This window comes from Cricetulus griseus, chromosome 10 (assembly GCF_003668045.3).
Source record: "Cricetulus griseus strain 17A/GY chromosome 10, alternate assembly CriGri-PICRH-1.0, whole genome shotgun sequence".
Classification (NCBI taxonomy): Eukaryota; Metazoa; Chordata; class Mammalia; order Rodentia; family Cricetidae; genus Cricetulus; species Cricetulus griseus.
Genome location: NC_048603.1, coordinates 23913394 through 23932209, shown reverse-complemented (window position 1 = coordinate 23932209; position 18816 = coordinate 23913394). Strand labels below are relative to the sequence as shown.

Here is an 18816-nt window from a genome sequence, read left to right as displayed (position 1 = left end):
TCCGAGACATGGGCACGATAGCAATTACCTCATAGGCTTGCTTGGCTTAGAGTACAGCGTCAATGCCCAACGGACACTGTATCCTCTGAGAGGCATTCCTTGACAGAGGCACACCCTGTCACACTACACCCCAGACCCCATGGATCTCTTTCTGTTATTAAAACTACTTTCCAGACTGATGATAACTGCCTGTCAAGGGACCATGAAGTTAACGAAGACAGGGTCTCTCTGACCATTCTGTGTATTTAACACTCAGAACAGCAGCCTACGACGGGTATTCTATTAAATCCTGTTGAGCTGACAGTCGTGCCAACAAAAGGGACATCATGCAGAGATAAAAGCTGTCCTTATGAGGGACAATGACCCTTGTAAGGAGGTCAGAGGCACTCAGTTAACAGATTTGGCTGCAAGTCGGATATACATAGCAAATGTCGGATATACATAGCAAATGCGTTTCTTTGTAACGCCAGTATCCGCTCTTGCTCTAGGAGAGCCTGAGGACGTGGGTACAAGACACCAGCCCATCTGTGTTTTCTAGGTCTTCAGGTGACTCTAATGAACATCCAGGGATGAGACTTGTGGGTCTAACTGAGTTCTCCGCTCAGCAGGTACACACTCTCTCCTGCAGGAGCAAAGAGGGCTGGCTCACTGAGCTCAGGGAAGAGAGACCACCTGGGTTCACACATGTGTGGCCACTGAGTCTGAGGAACCGAAGTTTAAATCCCTTCTGCTGTCCATTCATTTTCAAACCACATGTCAAGAGGCTACTCCGATGGGCAGTGTTAGGGGGAAAGCAGGTAGCACATTCTGGTGGAAGGGAAGGCGCTCAGCTGTGTGACACCCCCTCACGGCTCCCCTTTACAACCTCGGGGGAAAATGTCTTCCCCTGTCCCTCTAAGGCAGCTGCCGTCAAGGAAACCTGTTCAGCACATGGCCCACACGGAAGAGCTTGTGTGAGCTGCTGCAGGACGGGCTAGGGCACACTTCCCCCAGGAAGAGGGCAGACCCTCACAGAGGTGGGTGTGGCAGTTCCTACTGGCTCAGGGGCAGTGCCTCAGCCTGGAGCCACACTGATAAGACCTGACAGCCTCCCATCCTCCCACACCCCAGGCCGCTCCTCTCATGCTGGGTCACTTTAATTGCCATGTTTGCACCCTGCAGTTTGCTAACTATCTCCTATGTGGTGGCTGTCTCCCGGTCTTCCACAGAACACCCTACATATCAAATACCTTCTTCGAGTTTTACAGTGAGGGAATGAGGACCAGTGGAGTCAAATAACGTGCCTGAGCAAAGCTACGCTACCTCTCCTCTCTCTGAAGACACTGTAAGTGCAGGACTTATGTAGTGCCATTCTTCATTTATGCTTTTCTAAGTCTCAATAAAGGCTCCAGAGCATCTCCTTATACGTACATTTTACGTATAAATTTATTGTTACCGCACAGCATGAAAACTAAGGTAGCATTTGAGAGATCGTCGTCACCATGTCACCACCACTCATGAGATCATCAGAGTAAGGTTCAGGGTAAACCACCACTCAGGAGAGAAACAACAACAGTAGCTGCCCCGGGAAAGCACTCCTGTGGTTTCTCTAGTTGTTTTCTCTGCTTCCTTTCTCAAAGGGCTACTATCTACAAAAGGCCCGCCAGACCTCAGGAGTTTACCAGAGTGAGGTCAGAGACAGAAGCTGTCAAGTAAGTTCTCATTGAGGTGAAAACTTAAAACAAGACACAGTCACTCCAGACTGAGACAGCTGTGGTGGCTGAGTGTGGCTGCCACATCTGGATCAAGTAAAACCCAGGCGGCTGGGCACACCCATAAGGATCTTCTTGGTCAGGCCGTGAGAGCTGAGAAGAGCCCTCCCCGCCCTAAGGCTGGCCGCACACCTGCTGGTGGCAGCCCCTGTGAAAGAGCGTGGAAGCGGGAGCCCTGCTGCCCTGTGGCTGAGGTATCTCTTTTTCTGTATTCCGACGTGACTGAAGAGCAGGCAGAGAGAGGACAGCCAGCTTCATGGACTAAACAACTATGGGGCTCTTGGCATTTCCACCAAGAGATAGGCACTCAACAGCAGCCAGACCACAAACTGTGCGTACTCTAACAAATCCCCTTTAATATAAATATATTTTCATTCATTCTATCAGCTTTATTGCTTTAAAAAAAAAACTGACCTATAAAACAGGCATTATTTATCTGCCTTAAATAAATACCTCAGCATTTTCTTGAATACAGAGAAACTAGGAAGTGGTATGAAACAAGACGTTAATAGCATATGTTCTGAGGTGTGGGGAAGGAGGCTCTCTAAAGGACAAGGCTCTAAGGGACGAGTTTTCCCTCAGACTCGTGACTCTGAGCTCTGCTGGTGGCTGAGGCGGCCAGCGAAGGGGTCATGTTTTGCCTTGTTCACACTCTTTTCAGCTCTAAAATCGTCTAATGATAAAACTAAGAGGAACGTTGTTGCACTTATTGAACTCCTACAATATAATACAGAGGTCAGGAGCACCAGGTCCCCTCAGCAGCTCTCAGTGCCACCACCACCACCACCACATTACAGGTGAGAGAAACAGAGCTCTGGGAAACTTGAGGAAGCAGTTCAGGGAAGTTTGTTCACCGCCCAGCCTCAGAGCATGGGCTCCTTCCTTCGTCATTTGCCGTCTTCCCCTCCCAGGCTCTCTGACTGTGAGCTCCTGTCTTAGAGAAGTGACCTCCACATACAAGTGAGTGAGGCTGCAAACATAACATACTATCAAGTCTTCTCTTCTTCTTCTTCTTCTTCTTCTTCTTCTTCTTCTTCTTCCTCTTCTTTTTTTTTTCTTTTTCTTTTGACACAGGGTTTCTCTGTGTAGCTTTGGAATCTGTTCTGGAACTCACTCTGTAGACCAGGGTGGCCTCGAACTCACAGAGATCCATCTGTCTCTGCCTCCCGAGTGCTGGGATTAAAGGCGTGTGCCACCAACGCCCGGCAGAGTCTACCACTTCTTGTGGGTACCCACTATTTAAATTAATTTGTATTGTTCTTATTCAATGGCAAAATGCTGTAGTCACAGAGTCGGAAAAAGTCATTGAACCAATGCTAAAACATTTAGTTACCTAAGTTCTCTGTCATCGTTGGATGATAGAAAAAAAAAAAAAGATAGTGGGGTATGTGAAGGTATGAATCTAACATTTCCCCTCCCTAACTCTCCCGCAGGATCCATGGTCGGTCAGTCCTGGTGTTCAACGTGCACAGACACATTCAAGAAGAGAGAGACTTCTGCATGTTTAAACGAAGTCACCGGATCACAGGCTGACCAACCACACAAGAGACCGTAAGTATCTCCTGTCGTCTGTGACAACCATCAGCTACCACTGTACTGAATTCTTCAAAGGATCATAACATTGATTTCAGCTGTAGAAATAATGACATGTTTTGGCTGAGTGTAGAGACAGAAGGGAAAAAGGGAGAAAAGTTAAATTCTTTGGCCTACTTACGTTTTTCATCTGTCCGGGTCTTTTGTGAATATCCTACACATGACAGGGACAACTCTGTTATTCACGAGTGACCACATCTGATTTGGTAAGTACTTACCTTGACCAGAATTATATATTGCTTTTACAGATTTCTTCACTTTCTGTAGGGCTGTTCTATCTTGGTCTAGAGCCTAAAAGTAAAAGAGAGAGGAAAAAGATGTTGGAAATTTTTGGTACATTAAAAAAAAAAAAATTAACTTCCAACTCCATTTCTTCTGTTGGGCACCAAAGCAGCAGCCCGATGACAAGGAACCAGCTGTGCCCGGCTTTGCATACGTAGATTTCCTGTAGGGTCACTACATGAGGCTCAGTGTTGGGTGACACGGGCAATCTGTCAGTAACCATGCAAATGAAATGTAGGGATCTGAACTGCTTTCTTCTCTCACACGTTACAGCCTGTAGCGTGAGAAAAGCGTGCTTAAGACACAATGACACGCATACCCAGGGAACAAGACCTATCTTAACATCTGGTGTAAATGCAACTAGGAAAAAAAATTAGTGAGCAGGAATGGTCTTTTCATAGTGCTTTTAAAATTGACTATTTCTTTAAGAAAAAAAAAAATCCTGTCTATTAAAAGCAAACATAATACTGATGATTGAACTCAAATCCCCCTGCCTCAGCTTCCCAAGTGATGAAATAGCAGGCATTCGCCACCACACCCAGCCAAGCGGGCGGGCACCTTGTCCATGCCGACCTAGCAGGTCCTTCCCAGGATTTCTGGGATTGCGAAGCAAGATCGCAATAGCCAGTCCCTTTCCACTCAAGTCAGCCTGGTGGCACCTTGGGCTCTTTGGTCTACAACAGTTTTGTTTTTGAACATTGCATTTTATTAATTTATTTTGTGCGTCTCATCGTCTCAGGTCACTTGTCACAGGAATGCAAACTGAATCCCAAAGGCACGGTTTTTCTATCAGCGGCCTGGAAGAGGACGGGGAATTCTGAACGCACGTCCGCCATGACTCCCGCTGTGCTACGATTCACGCCAAGGCAACATCCCACTAGTGCTCCCTCCTAGAGGGTCAGACTGGAAGGAAGACGGCACGCGGACCACGCAGTTAGAGACGTTTTCAGGAAAGACCACATTCTGGACCCCCAGATGCCACTCTTTCAACTCTGTTTAACATCCCTCTTCATGTGCAATCCCATCTTTGTCTTAACGGAAGTAACGGCCCGGCATGGTAGAGAACCGTCATCAACTGAAAGCCGGGATCCCCTGTCACCAGCAGATGAGAGCCTTGTAAATGCTCATCTGTCCAGCACCGCAGCCATCCCATATGGCATCTGCACTGCACCACAGAGGATAGGGCATGTTTTACCCCGGGTTCGAGAGTAAAGGCAAAATCTCAAGTATTGTAAAGGTCTAACATTTACACCTTGAAAAGAGAAGAAAGATAACCCATATTTCATAAGTGCTTAGTCCAGAGCAGGAAACACACTGAATAGTTCACATGGATTATTCCACTTGATTCTCAAAAATAATGCATGACGTAAGTACTATTATATACAATTTATAGAAGAGAAAACTGAAGTTTAGAAAGTCTAATTTGTCTGGGGTGACACAGCTGGAATTTAGACAAAGTCTGGCCTATAACCTTGCATAGTTCTGCCTTGCAATCTGTGACAAGCTGGAATGAGAACCTGGATGTAATCACAGGGGGGGACGACCCACCATTTTCAAGAGGGAAAGCTGAGCAAGCCATTTCGGATGCTGAGTACCAACGGGATGAGCTTTAGAATTACCTAAGGGACAAACTCTGGGCGTCCGTGTCTGTGAGGGCGTGTCTCGAGAGGCTGAAGTGAGAGAGGACCCACCCTGAAAGTGGGCGGCACCACCCCAGGAACTTGGGTCATGGGCCTGTTAAAAAGCAGAAGCAAGAGGCTCTCAGCACCCATCATGCTGACTTCCGGACTACAGGCACCATCACCAGCTACCGGAAGTTCCTGCTACCACGATGGATGGTTTTTCCCTCAGATGCTGCAAGCCAAACTCAACTGTTCCCCTTCCTTCAGCTGCTTTTGTCAAATACGTTGTCACAGCCACGAGAAACCTAACCAATACACTGCTGTACAGATAAAGGACAGACTGCAAATGCAAAGTCACTGAAGACTGGACAGGAGTGTGTCCTCTGATGAACTGTGAATGACATAAAACAACTATCAACACACACACACACACACACACACACACACACACACACACACACACACACACACACCCCTGACTTTTTCCCCACCATGAAGAAAATCCCTGGGCGTGAGAGAAAGATTTGTCTAGTGTCCCACTGCTCAAGGAAAAATAGCCTATGTGCTTTCAAGCATGCTCCGTCTGCTGTGGAAGCATGTCTGTGTTTTATCTCGCCATAATTTCATGGAAGAAGACAAGATCTGTCTGGTGTCAGTTCACCCTGAAGTTCAGGCTCTAAGGGTCTACTCAGAATTAGTTCATGGACTATCATGCCTGTGTGTATTTGGAGTAAATAACATCAATGAACACAGGACATGGAGAATTTCAAAACGCTGTCTGAGACACCGTGTAGTTTCCCGTGGGGCGCGTAATGCAGGCAGAGGCAATGTCTCAGGATTCGGGTCAGATGCTTTTCCAATCATCCATGAATACAAAGTTCATGTACTTCTAAGAGTGCTTCGTCTGCCAGGTATACCCACAGCTAAATCTGACCGATGCTTTTTAAAAAACAAACAAACAAACAAACAAACACAAACAAACTTTTGCAATTGGCCAGTGGCAAGAAGCAGCCAAGTAAAATCCACTTTTATGAGCCCCATACTGCAAAGAGCTGGAAGATGTTTTTGCTTTCAGCCCAATGGGGCCTCCTCCAGAAATTACACCTCTAGATGTGCTAAAAAAAAAAAAAAAAAAAAAAAAAAAAAAAAAAAAGCTCCATTCCCTCAAGAGCCAAACATCTGCACCGACTACCTGTGAAATGTCACATGTAAAGTCAGATGAGGGCTAAGAGAAACGGCACACAGAGTGGACTACGTAATTGCCTAAAAGCGTGACAAAATCTGTGCCTGCATTTCTGAAGGTGCACCTGAAGCTTACCACAGCAAAAGGACACGAGCAGGAGTGCCAGCCCTCCTGGGACAAGCCACCAGGCAGCACTCCTCCATAGCTTCTCTTCCAACCACCAGCTCCTACCCTGATTTCCTTTGATGATGGACTGTGATGTGGAAACGGGCCAAACAAACCCTTTCCTCCCCAAGCTGCTTTTGGTCACGGCCATTCGTCAACTAAGATACCTACTCTTGGAGGTGTGAGAAGAATTCAAGATAGCCATGAGGGCGTATGAATCATGCCCCTTCCCCTGAGAGAATAAATGCAGTAGACTAGCCACAAGTTAAATTAAAACCCAAAGAATAGTCTGAAAAATACTTACCATGTCTAGCAATTAGAATGCATTTATTTTATGAATTCCTTCAACCAAAACACATTACTAAGTATAGGTTATGGCACAGACCCGAAGTGAGTAAGGGGAGATAGTTTATGTATGACAGTTTTGGAATGGCGGGTTCAGGGCCAGGGAGGGGGGAGTGAGAAAGGGAGGCAGAGAACCAACACTCCAGTGTCCTTTGTGTGTTAGGCAATCCTCCTCACCACCTTCACCTTGAATGCTTCCATCATGGTTGTGGACAACCACCCTTCTCTTCCTGAACTAAGCAGGAAGGGAGACAATAAGGACGCAGGCACGGGGGGTAAGTCAAGGCAGCCAGCAGAACAGGCCCAGGAGCTAACTAAGCACAGGCCCTACTGTGTTAGTGGAGGAGGTGAAGCCTGGGGGAGGGGGCCGTGACTCGGCGGTGTGCCAGCACCATACCCGAGGGGCAGGCCAGGAAGGTTCAGTCAGGAAGCCGCAGGACAGAGGCAGAGGAGAGGCATGGCAAGAGCAGTTTATGTGAGAGGAGGCAAAGATGTTATCATTTGTTAGTTTCAAGATTAGTAGGGGGCCGAATGAGGCTGCTACAAAAGGGGAAATTATCGACCTAAAATAAGAGTTGATTTGCATAACGCACCCCCACCAAAATGGAAAGTTGGTGCATCAGACACAAATAAATGCTTTAAGCTGTTTATCTCCCTGTTGGAGACTATTAAAAGAATTCTGAAGACTCAAGTTCTCTAGATATTTAATGTCCTCTGTTTTGCCCACAGCTCAGAGTGGTGGGAGGCTGCTAACTTGACGACTCTCTTCACAGTTCAAAGCTGGGACAAGGTTCCAACGAACCGTTTTCAGTGACAAACTGTGAATGATTCCAAAGAACTAGTCCATGCCAGCAAATGACCACCAGGCTAACAACCACCTTCTACGCCAAAGCAAGGCACAACACAGACCACTAACTGAAGCCTGCCTTCCTGTGTAGGCATCGCTTAGCCTGCCAGGCAGATACTCTTGAGGGAAGGAGAGCACTGTGCTTCCGCAGGGAAAGCATCAAAACTACGGACCCACAGAGCCTAACTGGAACCCCACAATGTTGACACTTCTCTCCCAGGGGCTGGTTTAGAATCCTAGTTCTTATTCCAACCATCTGTAAAAAACAAACAAACAAACAAACACCTTAACTAAGATAAATAAAGCAAAATGGTGGTGGGGGGGGGGTGGAGTCCGTCACCTTTGTGACAGATCAGTAAGGAGAGGATCTCGCTTTCCTTGCTGAAGGCCAGAGGACCTGACCAAACCTACTGCCTTCAACTACTGAGGATGCAAAGGAAGCCTTGTACAAGTCCTGCATGCCTCGGACTAATGGAGCCTGCACCGAGCGATGAGCCTACCTCCCTCCCTGTCTGTCCTCGGCTTCCACAGATGGGAACTTAGTTCATCGAGGGTCAGAACAGTGAGCTTAGCAGGGTCAGCAAGGGCTGGCTAGCATATCTAACGGTCTCTCCAACAGACCACTCTCTGCCTTTTGTGTAGATTGTTGAGTCCACAAACTTAAGAGAGAAAGCAGAGCAGATCCCTTCACAGTCCCCGAGTTAACCCTGGTACCAGGTTCAACAGTCCAAGCAGTTTGTAGATGACCTACTCCTATCCTAGAGGGAAAGGCTGGGATTGGAACTCCCGGGGAAGCTCCCTCTCTGCTCTGGTAGCCTACATTGTGGGACATGCCAACTAGGGTCTCATTAGCAGAGGTGTCACAGTTGAGGGACCATCGGTGTTCCAACAATCACCTACCGCCAGTCTTTGGGGCCAGGCTTTAAATGAACAGAGCTTAGCTAAGGAGCCACGTCCTGTCACGGGAAGAAATGTGATTGCGGCTGTGGCTGTGAACGCAGGAAATGAGGCCATCGAGACCTGGGCCCATCCTGTCTCCCTGCCACTTTATGGGCTTGGAGGCCACAGTCAGCCTGAATCCCCAGATACTAAATGATGTTGATGCTGTCTTTATATGGCAGGGGAGGGCTGCTTTTTCCCTCCCCAAGGGCCTCACATTCTTATCTTAGCCCAATTTGCCTTCTGTGCCAGCTAGTTATAGGTCTACTTGACACAAGCTAGAGTTGCCAGAAGGGAGGAAACCTCAACTGAAAAAAAAAAAATATGCCTCGGTAAGATCTGGCTGTCAGACATTTTTTTTTTTTTAATTAGTGATGGGGAGGCTGAAGGACCCAGCCCATGGTGGGCGGGGCCATCCTTGGGCTGATGGTCCTGGGTTCTGTAAGAAAGCTGGCTGAGCAAGCCATGGGAAGCAAGTCAGTTAGCAGCTCCCCTCCGTGGCCTCTGCATCAGCTCCTGCCTCCAGGTTCCTGCCCTGTTTGGATTCCTGTCCTGACTTCCTTCAGTGATGGACTATGATTTGGAAGTGTAAACCAAAGAAACCTCTTTCTCTTCTCCCCAACTTGCTGTTTGCTAGGGCGTCTCATCACAGCAACAGGAACCCTAACCCGGACACCCTCCTTCTCCAGACTGATAATCAAAGCGGCAGGTTGCATCAAAAGCATTGCTTTCCTCAACCTTCACAGTAATCAGTGTCCAAGGGGGGGGGTGTTACACCACCTCTGCTCTACAGACTCGGAGAACACTGCCGCTCAGGCGTCGCAAGATCATGCAGGCGGTCAAAGACAGGCGGGAGTCTAAGCCAGGCCTCTTGGAAGCTAGAGTCTTTGCAACAGCAAGGACACTGCCTGGGACCCTTCTGACCTGCAGACAATCCAGAAGGGGGTGGTGACTAGTGGTGGTGGTGGTGAGGGTGACGGAGTGGTGGGTGTGATAAAAGCACACTACATACATGCATGCATGAAGATTTCATAGTGAAATTTGTGGACCTCACTAAGAAGTGGGGAGGGGAGACAACAAGGGTTCAGTCTTCACACAGTAGCAAGGCAGCTCCAGAAACCCTCTCTTCCATTCGAGGGAGCTCTACCAGGAAGCCTAAGGAGCCGAGATTGGCACTGCCCTCGAGAGTCCCAAAGCAGCTCTCTGAGGCAGCAAAGGGCGAGAGCCACAGCTACGGGGGGGGGGGGGGGGGGGAGTCCACTGGTGCTCACAGGGGTGACATTAGCTGACTGGACATGTCACTATGTAAGTTCACCCGCCAAACACTCTGCCTGGCTTATGGGTGTCAGTCTAAACCACAGTGGGGTTTGCCCCCCGAGGACGGATGCTGCCGGGTGTACTGAGTGCTCAGGCACAGAAAATAGGTTCACTGATAAGAAGCCACAGCATCTGAGATGCAGGGGCCACTTGGAGTCGGCAAAGTCAGAGATTCCTTATAAGATTTCCCACCTAGAGGACACACAGACAGGTCACCGGAGATTAGGCCGCACAGAGGAAGGTGAGGGAACCTACAGTTGGGATCTTCCTTCCACCTGGGAAGCTCTGCTCCCACAGATGTCAGGCCTACATAAAGAAGTCCGGGTGCCAGGTACACAAGACTGTTCTCAGTTCGATGGGGTGAGGCAGGAAGCCAGAGTGCGCCAACCTTCTAAGAGATAAGTTTGTGGTTAAGCACCAAGGAGGCTGGTGGTGGTGGTACATGCCTGTACTCCCAGAACTTAGGAGGTATAAGGAGGGCTGAGACGTCAAGGTGCTCAGCCGGAAGCCACTCAGATTCCCTCTTCTTGAGCTCTCAGTCACAAACAGGACAGAAAACGCTGCCACGAGAATCTCAATAGCATCACCTACTGCCTGCCATTCCTCCAACTCTTGCCTTACCGTTTCCCCCACTCTGCAGCCAGGACCTTTAATATTTAATAGCCTCTTGATGTTCCCGTATTCATCCCACCCTCCTTTGCAAGGCACAGTGCTCCTAAAGTGAACCCGATCATGCCACACTCTGGTGTGAAAAATCCAGAGTACCAAATTCCAAAGGGGAACCTTTTCATAGCTCTTACTGTGTTGTGATTAGAAATTTTCCTTTTTAAAATAAGTCTTGTACACTCTCTACCACAAGGTTGATTATCTAAAAACTTTGGGCCGTCTTAACAATATCTCCTGATTCATGCCAGGCCTACTTTGCCCTCGGAATTTCAAAAGACCCAACGACATGTTTAACTTCCATTGAAAACAGGGGAGAAATAGCACATACTCATGGTAATTTCCTGTAGCCTTGCAAATTGTACATTTAAAAAATTAGTAGAATATTGTGTTTCAAGAGCTCCTGTCTGGGGCCAAGAAGAAAACTGTAATCACAGCAATTACCTTGTGAACCTCTAATTTCTGTTGTAGCTGCAAAGTTTAGAGTAGCATACCCACCCACGAGTACCATGGCTCTTTCATCTAGAAGCAATTTCTGTTCCATTCTTGGGAAAACAATAATTATAGGTACAGCAAGGTATTTAAAGGAAAAAAAAAAGTCACGAAAACACCATTTCCGTGCTATAAGACAGTGAGAGTCCCCGAAGAAAGCAAAACCTCAACCAAGACTAAGTTCCTGACTTGTATGCTAGGAGCTTCTCAGGAGAAGGACAGCTTATGGAGAACAGACAGCACACGACTCAGCTGGTTAGCCTTTAAGCTCCTCCAAGCTCTAGGAGCCCACAGTGTTCTACTGAATATACTGTTTGGGTCTTGACCCCCTGCTTTGAGGACATGCTGTGATGGCTCCCATTCATTGAGTTTTAGTCAAGATGGAGAGAGTAAGTCCTGGGCAGACAGACGCCAGGGTTCAATGACAGTGGTTTAGCGGCTGCTATCTGGAACATGACTGTGATCAAATTCTTGCTGTACTGTGTTACACAGGTGAAGATCAGAGGGCAGTTTGATTTCTCCCTCATGAGGGTCCTGAGGGTTAAACTCAAGTTCTCAGGCTTGGCAGCGAGCTCCTGACCTGCCACATCATCTGCTGGTCCAAAAATAAAAGTTTCAATTAAACTTTAGCCGCAGCCCATGGTGCTAAAGCACTAACTATCCTTTTTGCTAGCCTCCTCTCTTGGAACGCATCCATCATCTGTATTTAAGTAACCAATGGCTTACACGCAGCCTACACTCAGCTGTTTTCAGTTACTAGCGGGCTGCAAGTCACTGTTTCTCTGTCTGGGTGTTACCCATTGAGCAGGTGTGGATGGCCTTTCACATTCAGGTGTATCTTCCGATTCCTATACATTCCTGTTGAAAGCTGGTTCGGTTTCCCACGGGTGTCATTAAATATTTTTATTTTTAAAATCTGTTTCAGCATGAAGATGAAACAGAGAGTTGCTTCTAACGAAGACACTCTCAAGTCATGGACCTGTGTTTTAATCATGACTATGGCGCACTGGTGGGCACCTCTTTCGGGAAATCACCAACACGGAGCCAGGTAGAAATACAAGGGTATTTAATAGGGAAAAGCCTTACTTACAGCCACCTGAATGCCTCTCATTCTAAATCACCCTGACCACGCCTAAGCAGGCGTGGTTATAGCTTCCCCTACAGGCACCGATGGTATATTTAATGTAGTAATTCATGATGTTACTAATTCATAACGTGGACAAAAAACTCTGAAGCAAATGTCACAAAGATCTGGCCAAGCCCCCTGCAAATTACATTTCAGTGCAATTTAGGACACTGGTTAGCTCGGAAGCACTGGCTTCTTAAAAGGGGTCAAAGGCTAATGTGAAAGGCCTGTGCCCAGCCAGCACAGAGCAGCTGGTCCTCAGCATAGCCCCTTTGAGACGACGCCCCCTGAGGATGGCCGGCTCAGACAGAGCGCCTCGGTAGAAGGGGACCTCGACCAATGACTCAAGAAGATACAGATGAAGGCTTCCGTCTGTGCTGAGAAGCAGTGAACACCATTCACCACCGGGTGTCGTTTCCATAAAGGTAAATCTTCCTGTTGGCAGAAGTGTAGTTCTCTATAAATCAGAACCCAGCTAATACCTCAAGATGAGTATTAGCACTTAGGGGCATTCCCGCTAGGTGTCAGGTTTTGCGTTTTATGGATGAGTCCTTTTTAGACGTCAAGTTTCACGTTTTATGGAATGAGTCCTTTTACACTGTGCACATCATTCTTAGGCCTTGCTGTATGTGTGTGTGGAGACTGGTAGGCTATCAATTGACTAAAAAAAAAATCACGTGTGTGAATTCATGCAGCGCCTCACAAAAAGCTTCCATCCCACTCTGTCAATTAATTCATTGGACAAATACCCTTGGGGGTGGGGGCGACGGCACAATATCCCAGAGCTAGGAGTGCACGGGAGACCCTTGCCCTCAAGGGTCACTCTAGGCCACCTTAATCCCATTTATTACTAGGTCGCTTAGACACAGAGTGCTTGAAGACTTTAGTGCTCTTTTATGGGGTGACATAAGGATCCAAAGAAGGATGTAATCACCCAGAAAAGTGCAGTCAATTTTAGAAAATACTTAAGAAAAAGATACATTTTAAAGACAGGAAGGATGAAGGAAATCCTGTTTCCTTAAAACAGAGAACTTCCATTCTCTTTGTAGAAGGAGTTATAGTGTAAAGAGAGGGACAAACTTCCCTTTAATCGCTTTTCTGCTGCTGGGAGCACAATTAAAGGACAATCAAGTTTAAAAGTGGCTTCTATTTCCGATGCTAACACTGGAAAGTGGGGCCCCTCAGGCTGAAGGGTGCTGAGGCAGTGTCCTGTCTGTAAAGCTTAACTTTCATGACCATCACGCCAGTCTCTTCATAAATGTCCTTGCTCAGGACACAGTGAAGGAGCAGGTTTGGAGGACACACTCAAGAGCTTAAGTGGCCTGGATACTTCTCAGTGTCGTCTACCTACTTAGGGCTATGCCAAGTGATCCTCTAAGTTATTCCACATCTCAGAAGTGAGCCAGGAATCCCCTCACTCCCCAGCTGGTGAGGTGTGGACAGACATGGGCAGAGGTTACGGGTCCAGCCCAACACAATACGCAGAGTCTGCTACGCTTCACAGAGCTCTGCCTGGGGATCGGGGCTTGCTGCTGAAGAGTTCCTTCCACACTTTGTCTGTGATAGCTACGGTTAGGCGTGAGGCTGAAGGGCTCTTATGTATGTAGGGTGGGTACTCTCAATTTTAAAATCTACAATGATCTCTTTGTTCCAAAGGGGACTGGGTTTTCAAGACCCCCAAGGATACTCAAGCCCCTGCTGAGAAATGGAGTATTATTTGCATATCGCCTGGACACACCCTCTTGTATGTTTTGGATTACCTCTGGGTCAATGTTATAAAAGTTCTTGGGACACAGTGTGGTGGCACGGGCCTGCCATCTCAGCTGCTGAGGTAGCCGAGGCAACACAATCTTCAGTTAGAGGCCGGGTTGAGCAAGACCACATCTCAAAACAAACAGGATATACATATACTCTGGAGATACAAGCCCCAACACACGACGTTTTAAATCACACACAAAGAATCTGCGGGAACAGAGCGCCAACTGTACTCAGGTGAGTATTTCCTCATCTGGACCAAGTAGCTTGGTTAACGAAAAGGAAACTTGGCAGGTCTGTTAACAGCTCCATGCAACACCCTCTTCTGAGAAAAACAATTCTTCCAGCCCAGGATGGCGGTGCACACTGACAATCTCTGTGCTTGGAGATGGAGGCAGGAGGACCATGAATCGGGTTCCAACCTGGACTGAATGGTGACTTCTGTAGCAGTTTGAGCAACAAAAGGAGACCTTGCCTCGACAAAACCAAACAGCTGTTCCTTACCAGTTCTGTGGGATTGGATGGCCTGGCTTGGGTTAGGCCTCTGTGAGCAGCAGGCATGTTGTTTTAACCCTTCGGGGATTCAAGGTCCACCCCCCTCCACTTTGAGTTGAGGGTCTGGTGTAGTTCAAGCCACTTCCTGTGCAACTAAGAATGGTCTTGGCCTCCCAATCTTTCCTCTTGCCTCCACCCCCACGTGTTCAGATTACAGGTGTGTGCCTCCACCCCCACGTGTTCAGATTACAGGTGTGTGTCTCCACCCCCACATGTTCAGATTACAGGTGTGTGCCTCCACCCCCACATGTTCAGATTACAGGTGTGTGTCTCCACCCCCACGTGTTCAGATTACAGGTGTGTGTCTCCACCCCCACGTGTTCAGATTACAGGTGTGTGTCTCCACCCCCACATGTTCAGATTACAGGTGTGTGTCTCCACCCCCACATGTTCAGATTATAGGTGAGTGTCTCCACCCCCACGTGTTCAGATTACAGGTGTGTGTCTCCACCTCCATGTGTTCAGATTACAGGTGTGTGTCTCCACCCCCCAGACATGTTCAGATTACAGGTGTGTGTCTCCACCCCCCAGACATGTTCAGATTACAGGTGTGTGTCTCCACCCCCCAGACATGTTCAGATTACAGGTGTGTGTCTCCACCCCCACGTGTTCAGATTACAGGTGTGTGTCTCCACCCCCATGTGTTCAGATTACAGGTGTGTGCCTCCACCCCCCAGACGTGTTCAGATTACAGGTGTGTGCCTCCACCCCCATGTGTTCAGATTACAGGTGTGTGCCTCCACCCCCATGTGTTCAGATTACAGGTGTGTGTCTCCACCCCCACGTGTTCAGATTACAGGTGTGTGTCTCCAACCCCCAGACATGTTCAGATTACAGGTGTGTGCCTCCATGCCTGGTGTGATTCAGGATCTCACTGGCTCCCACTATTTAGAAGTGTGAAGGTGGACAATAAACCACACCTGTTAGTTCTGAGACTGAACCTCCACACACGGCTGTCTTTCTCACAGGTCTTTTCTGGTCTGAGTGCAATAGCTTCTGGTTTTTCTGATACATTTACAGGTGACTGTAACGCACAGGGGCTTGCCTCCTCTCAGACATCTAGATATGCCTGTCTCAATTCTGATATTTCTTACTCCACTCCCTCCAATCTCAGTTATGGAGTAATTGCCAAGGAGGCCTTTTTCCTATCTGCCCCACAACTGGCAAAATGAAATTCTAAAAGGGCGCCTTTCCTTTTCCATTTCCTCACTCGCACGCTCACTCTGAGGACGGAGAGTAAAAAAAGAAATTATGAAGAAAAGAAAAATCTCCCCCGAGTATCTTTCACCAAACCCATGACTTGAACTGATTAAACAGCAGTTTGCGTGAGATGGGCTGGGGTTTCCTTCATGCCTCAGGATTGCTTAATATCAGAGCATCTCCTTTGGGATTTTCCCCAAAGCCTTCCCTTGCTCCCTACAAGCTTCCAACAATTTATTTAACTCCCTTTAAAACCAGTTCCCCTCCCTAATTTCTCCTCAGTTCTACTCTGGGAAGAAAATCTCAAAGCAGACACTCAGATGCTTAAAATTCATTTTCAACCTTTGCCAATTCTCCTGCCTGGGAGAGAGGGCCTCCTTGTCCCTGTGACTTCTTACAGCAAGGGCAGTCAGGTAAAACAGAAGCAGAGCTCTATCCAGACAAGTGCTCCTCATGGACAGTTAAGATTACACTGAAATTTCATTCAGAACCACCACACCTCAGAAATGATGCTCTTTAACACACACCCTAATCATTTCTCATTACCGTGTCAGGCTTGCTCACCAGTTACTATGCAACCCAGCCCCCTATGACCCCCACCCCCTCTTAGAATTCCTCACACGATGGACGGAAGGGAAGATCACTGGCATGTATTTATATGTCTCCACTGAGGAAGAAACTATACAATGTTGGATTAGGTTTTAGTCCAATGACTCCCACTTAGTTATTTTTATTTTTTTGGTTTTTCGAGACAGGGTCTCTCTGTGTAGCTTTGGAGCCTATCCTGGCACTCGCTCTGGAGACCAGGATGGCCTCGAACTCACAGAGATCCACCTGCCTCTGCCTCCCAAGTGCTGGGATTAAAGGCGTGTGCCACCAACGCCAGGCTGACTCCCACTTTTATACGGCAAGAATTCCACTCTCTATGTTCTTAGGAACTTCTCCTGAGGATAAAGATGTATTAAGGCTACTAAATTAATTACATTTATGCATCAGTTACCCTAAGATTGTTTTTATAAACACCTTACAACAGACTCTTCTCCCTTAAAAAAACAAAAAGATATATATATATATATGTGTGTATATATATCTATATCTATGTGTGTGTGTGTGTGTGTGTGTGTATGTGTATGTATGTATGTATGTATTCACTCATAAAAAGGTAAGAAAAGCAGGCTGGCGGAGATGTCTCAGAAGTTAGAAGCACTGGCTGTTCTTCCAGACAAGCTGGGTTAGAAGCCCAGAATCCACACTGCAGCTCACAGCCAGTTGCAACTCCAGCCAGCTCCAGGGCATCTGACACTGTCTTCTGGCCTTCTTAGATACTACACTCATACGGCACACAGACAAACACCCATACCAAGTGGGGGAAATGTAAGAAAAACAATCTCTTTCCCCCGACTTCAGCAGGTACTTCCAATGTTTCCTGTATCTCTATGACATCACATGGTCCTACAGCGTAGGCTGTGCCTGCTAACTAGCTTTAACTGCCAACCTGGGACAGCCAAGAGTCATTTGAAAGGAAAGCTTCTATCCAGGAGCTGTCTACATCAGGCTGACCACTGGGCATGTCTGTGGGGACAGTCTTGACTCTTAACTGGGGGCCCAGCCCATTATCCCTGGGCAGATGGTCCCAGGTAGTCTAAGAAAATGAGCTAAGCAGGAGCCTGCAAATGGCATTCCTCCATGGTTTATTGCCAAGACTTCCCTCGATGATGGACTACAGCCTGAGAATGGGAGTCATGTTTTATCACAGCAAAGGGAAGGAAACTAGAACACTGTGCAGTGGTGAATCACCTAACCCGAGTAAGGCCAGGAGCGAAGGTGCGCGCGCGCACACACACACACACACACACACACACACACACACAGGCAGACACACACACACACACACACACACACACACACACACACACACACACACACACACACACACACACACACACACACACACACACACACACACACACACACACACACACACACACACACACACACACACCACACACACACACACACACACACACACACACACACACGCAGACACACACACACACACACACACACACACAGATCCCCAGCAGGTGTGTGTGCTGTGCGATCTCTACCTCACTGAGCCACTCCGACTGTGGGGCTAGGAGACCATGCATGAGCTTTGGACCACAGGTCCTCTGCACCCAATGAAGCTCAACTATCCCCACTGCTAACCAGGATTCAGCTGAAATGGGAAAAAAAAAAAAAATACCGTGCCCAAGGGTCAAAGGTTAACTTCATTGTATTGCACTGCAGAGCTAGAACCTCCTTACATGTGGATGACACAGACTAATTGTCATATTTGGCCGAGTGCAGAGATTGAACAGTCTAATGTAAGGACCACACCCAGGGCCGCCTCTCACCGGTGGGTGTTTCCAGTGGCTCCAGTGGCCTATGATGGCACTCGGTTCCTCAGCTGCTCAGTCAGGGAGAGCAGACCCCAAGATAACCCCGTGTGCTTAGCAAACAGGGACCACTCAGGCCTCTGAGAGGACTCCCCTGAGGCTGGTGGGAGGCTTGGGAGAGCCTAGGGGATCCCTGACGGTCAAAGTGTCTGAGGAGAGATCACGGGTGGGGGCAGTCAACACACCAGCTGGGGTGGTTAAAATGGAGTCTGGTGACCCCTCCAGCCCTGGTGACAGTGCCCCTGGTGACAGGGAAGTCTATGTACTGGGGGCACACGCAATCCCACCTTTCAAACAAACTGAGGCAAGAGGACAGTGAGTTTGAGGCCAGACTGGGCTGATGGCAAGTTCCTGTCGTAAAACCAACCAGCCAAATGTGTTCTGGAAGGAGGCCAAGTCACCTGAGGAGGGACCTGGTGGGATCTCCCTTCTCATCTTTACTGTGCTTTCTTAGTTCTGTAATCACTGATGCTTGACCTCTACTCTGAGTAACCACCACAACCCTTAGCACTGTATTTACAGAAGAATGAATGAAATGAGTAC

General features: G+C 47.9%; 1 protein-coding gene across 7 annotated transcripts in view; it reads right to left on the bottom strand.

Moving 5' to 3' along the window:
• The window catches only part of Asap1 (ArfGAP with SH3 domain, ankyrin repeat and PH domain 1), a 282890-nt gene that overhangs the window by 116528 nt on the left and 147546 nt on the right, over window positions 1-18816 (bottom strand). For all 7 annotated transcript variants that reach the window (XM_027431674.2, XM_035449607.1, XM_035449606.1 and 4 more), the window contains one exon: window positions 3563-3635. In XM_027431674.2, the coding sequence (XP_027287475.1) occupies window positions 3563-3635 (73 nt within the window). The remainder of the gene's footprint in view (window positions 1-3562; window positions 3636-18816) is intronic.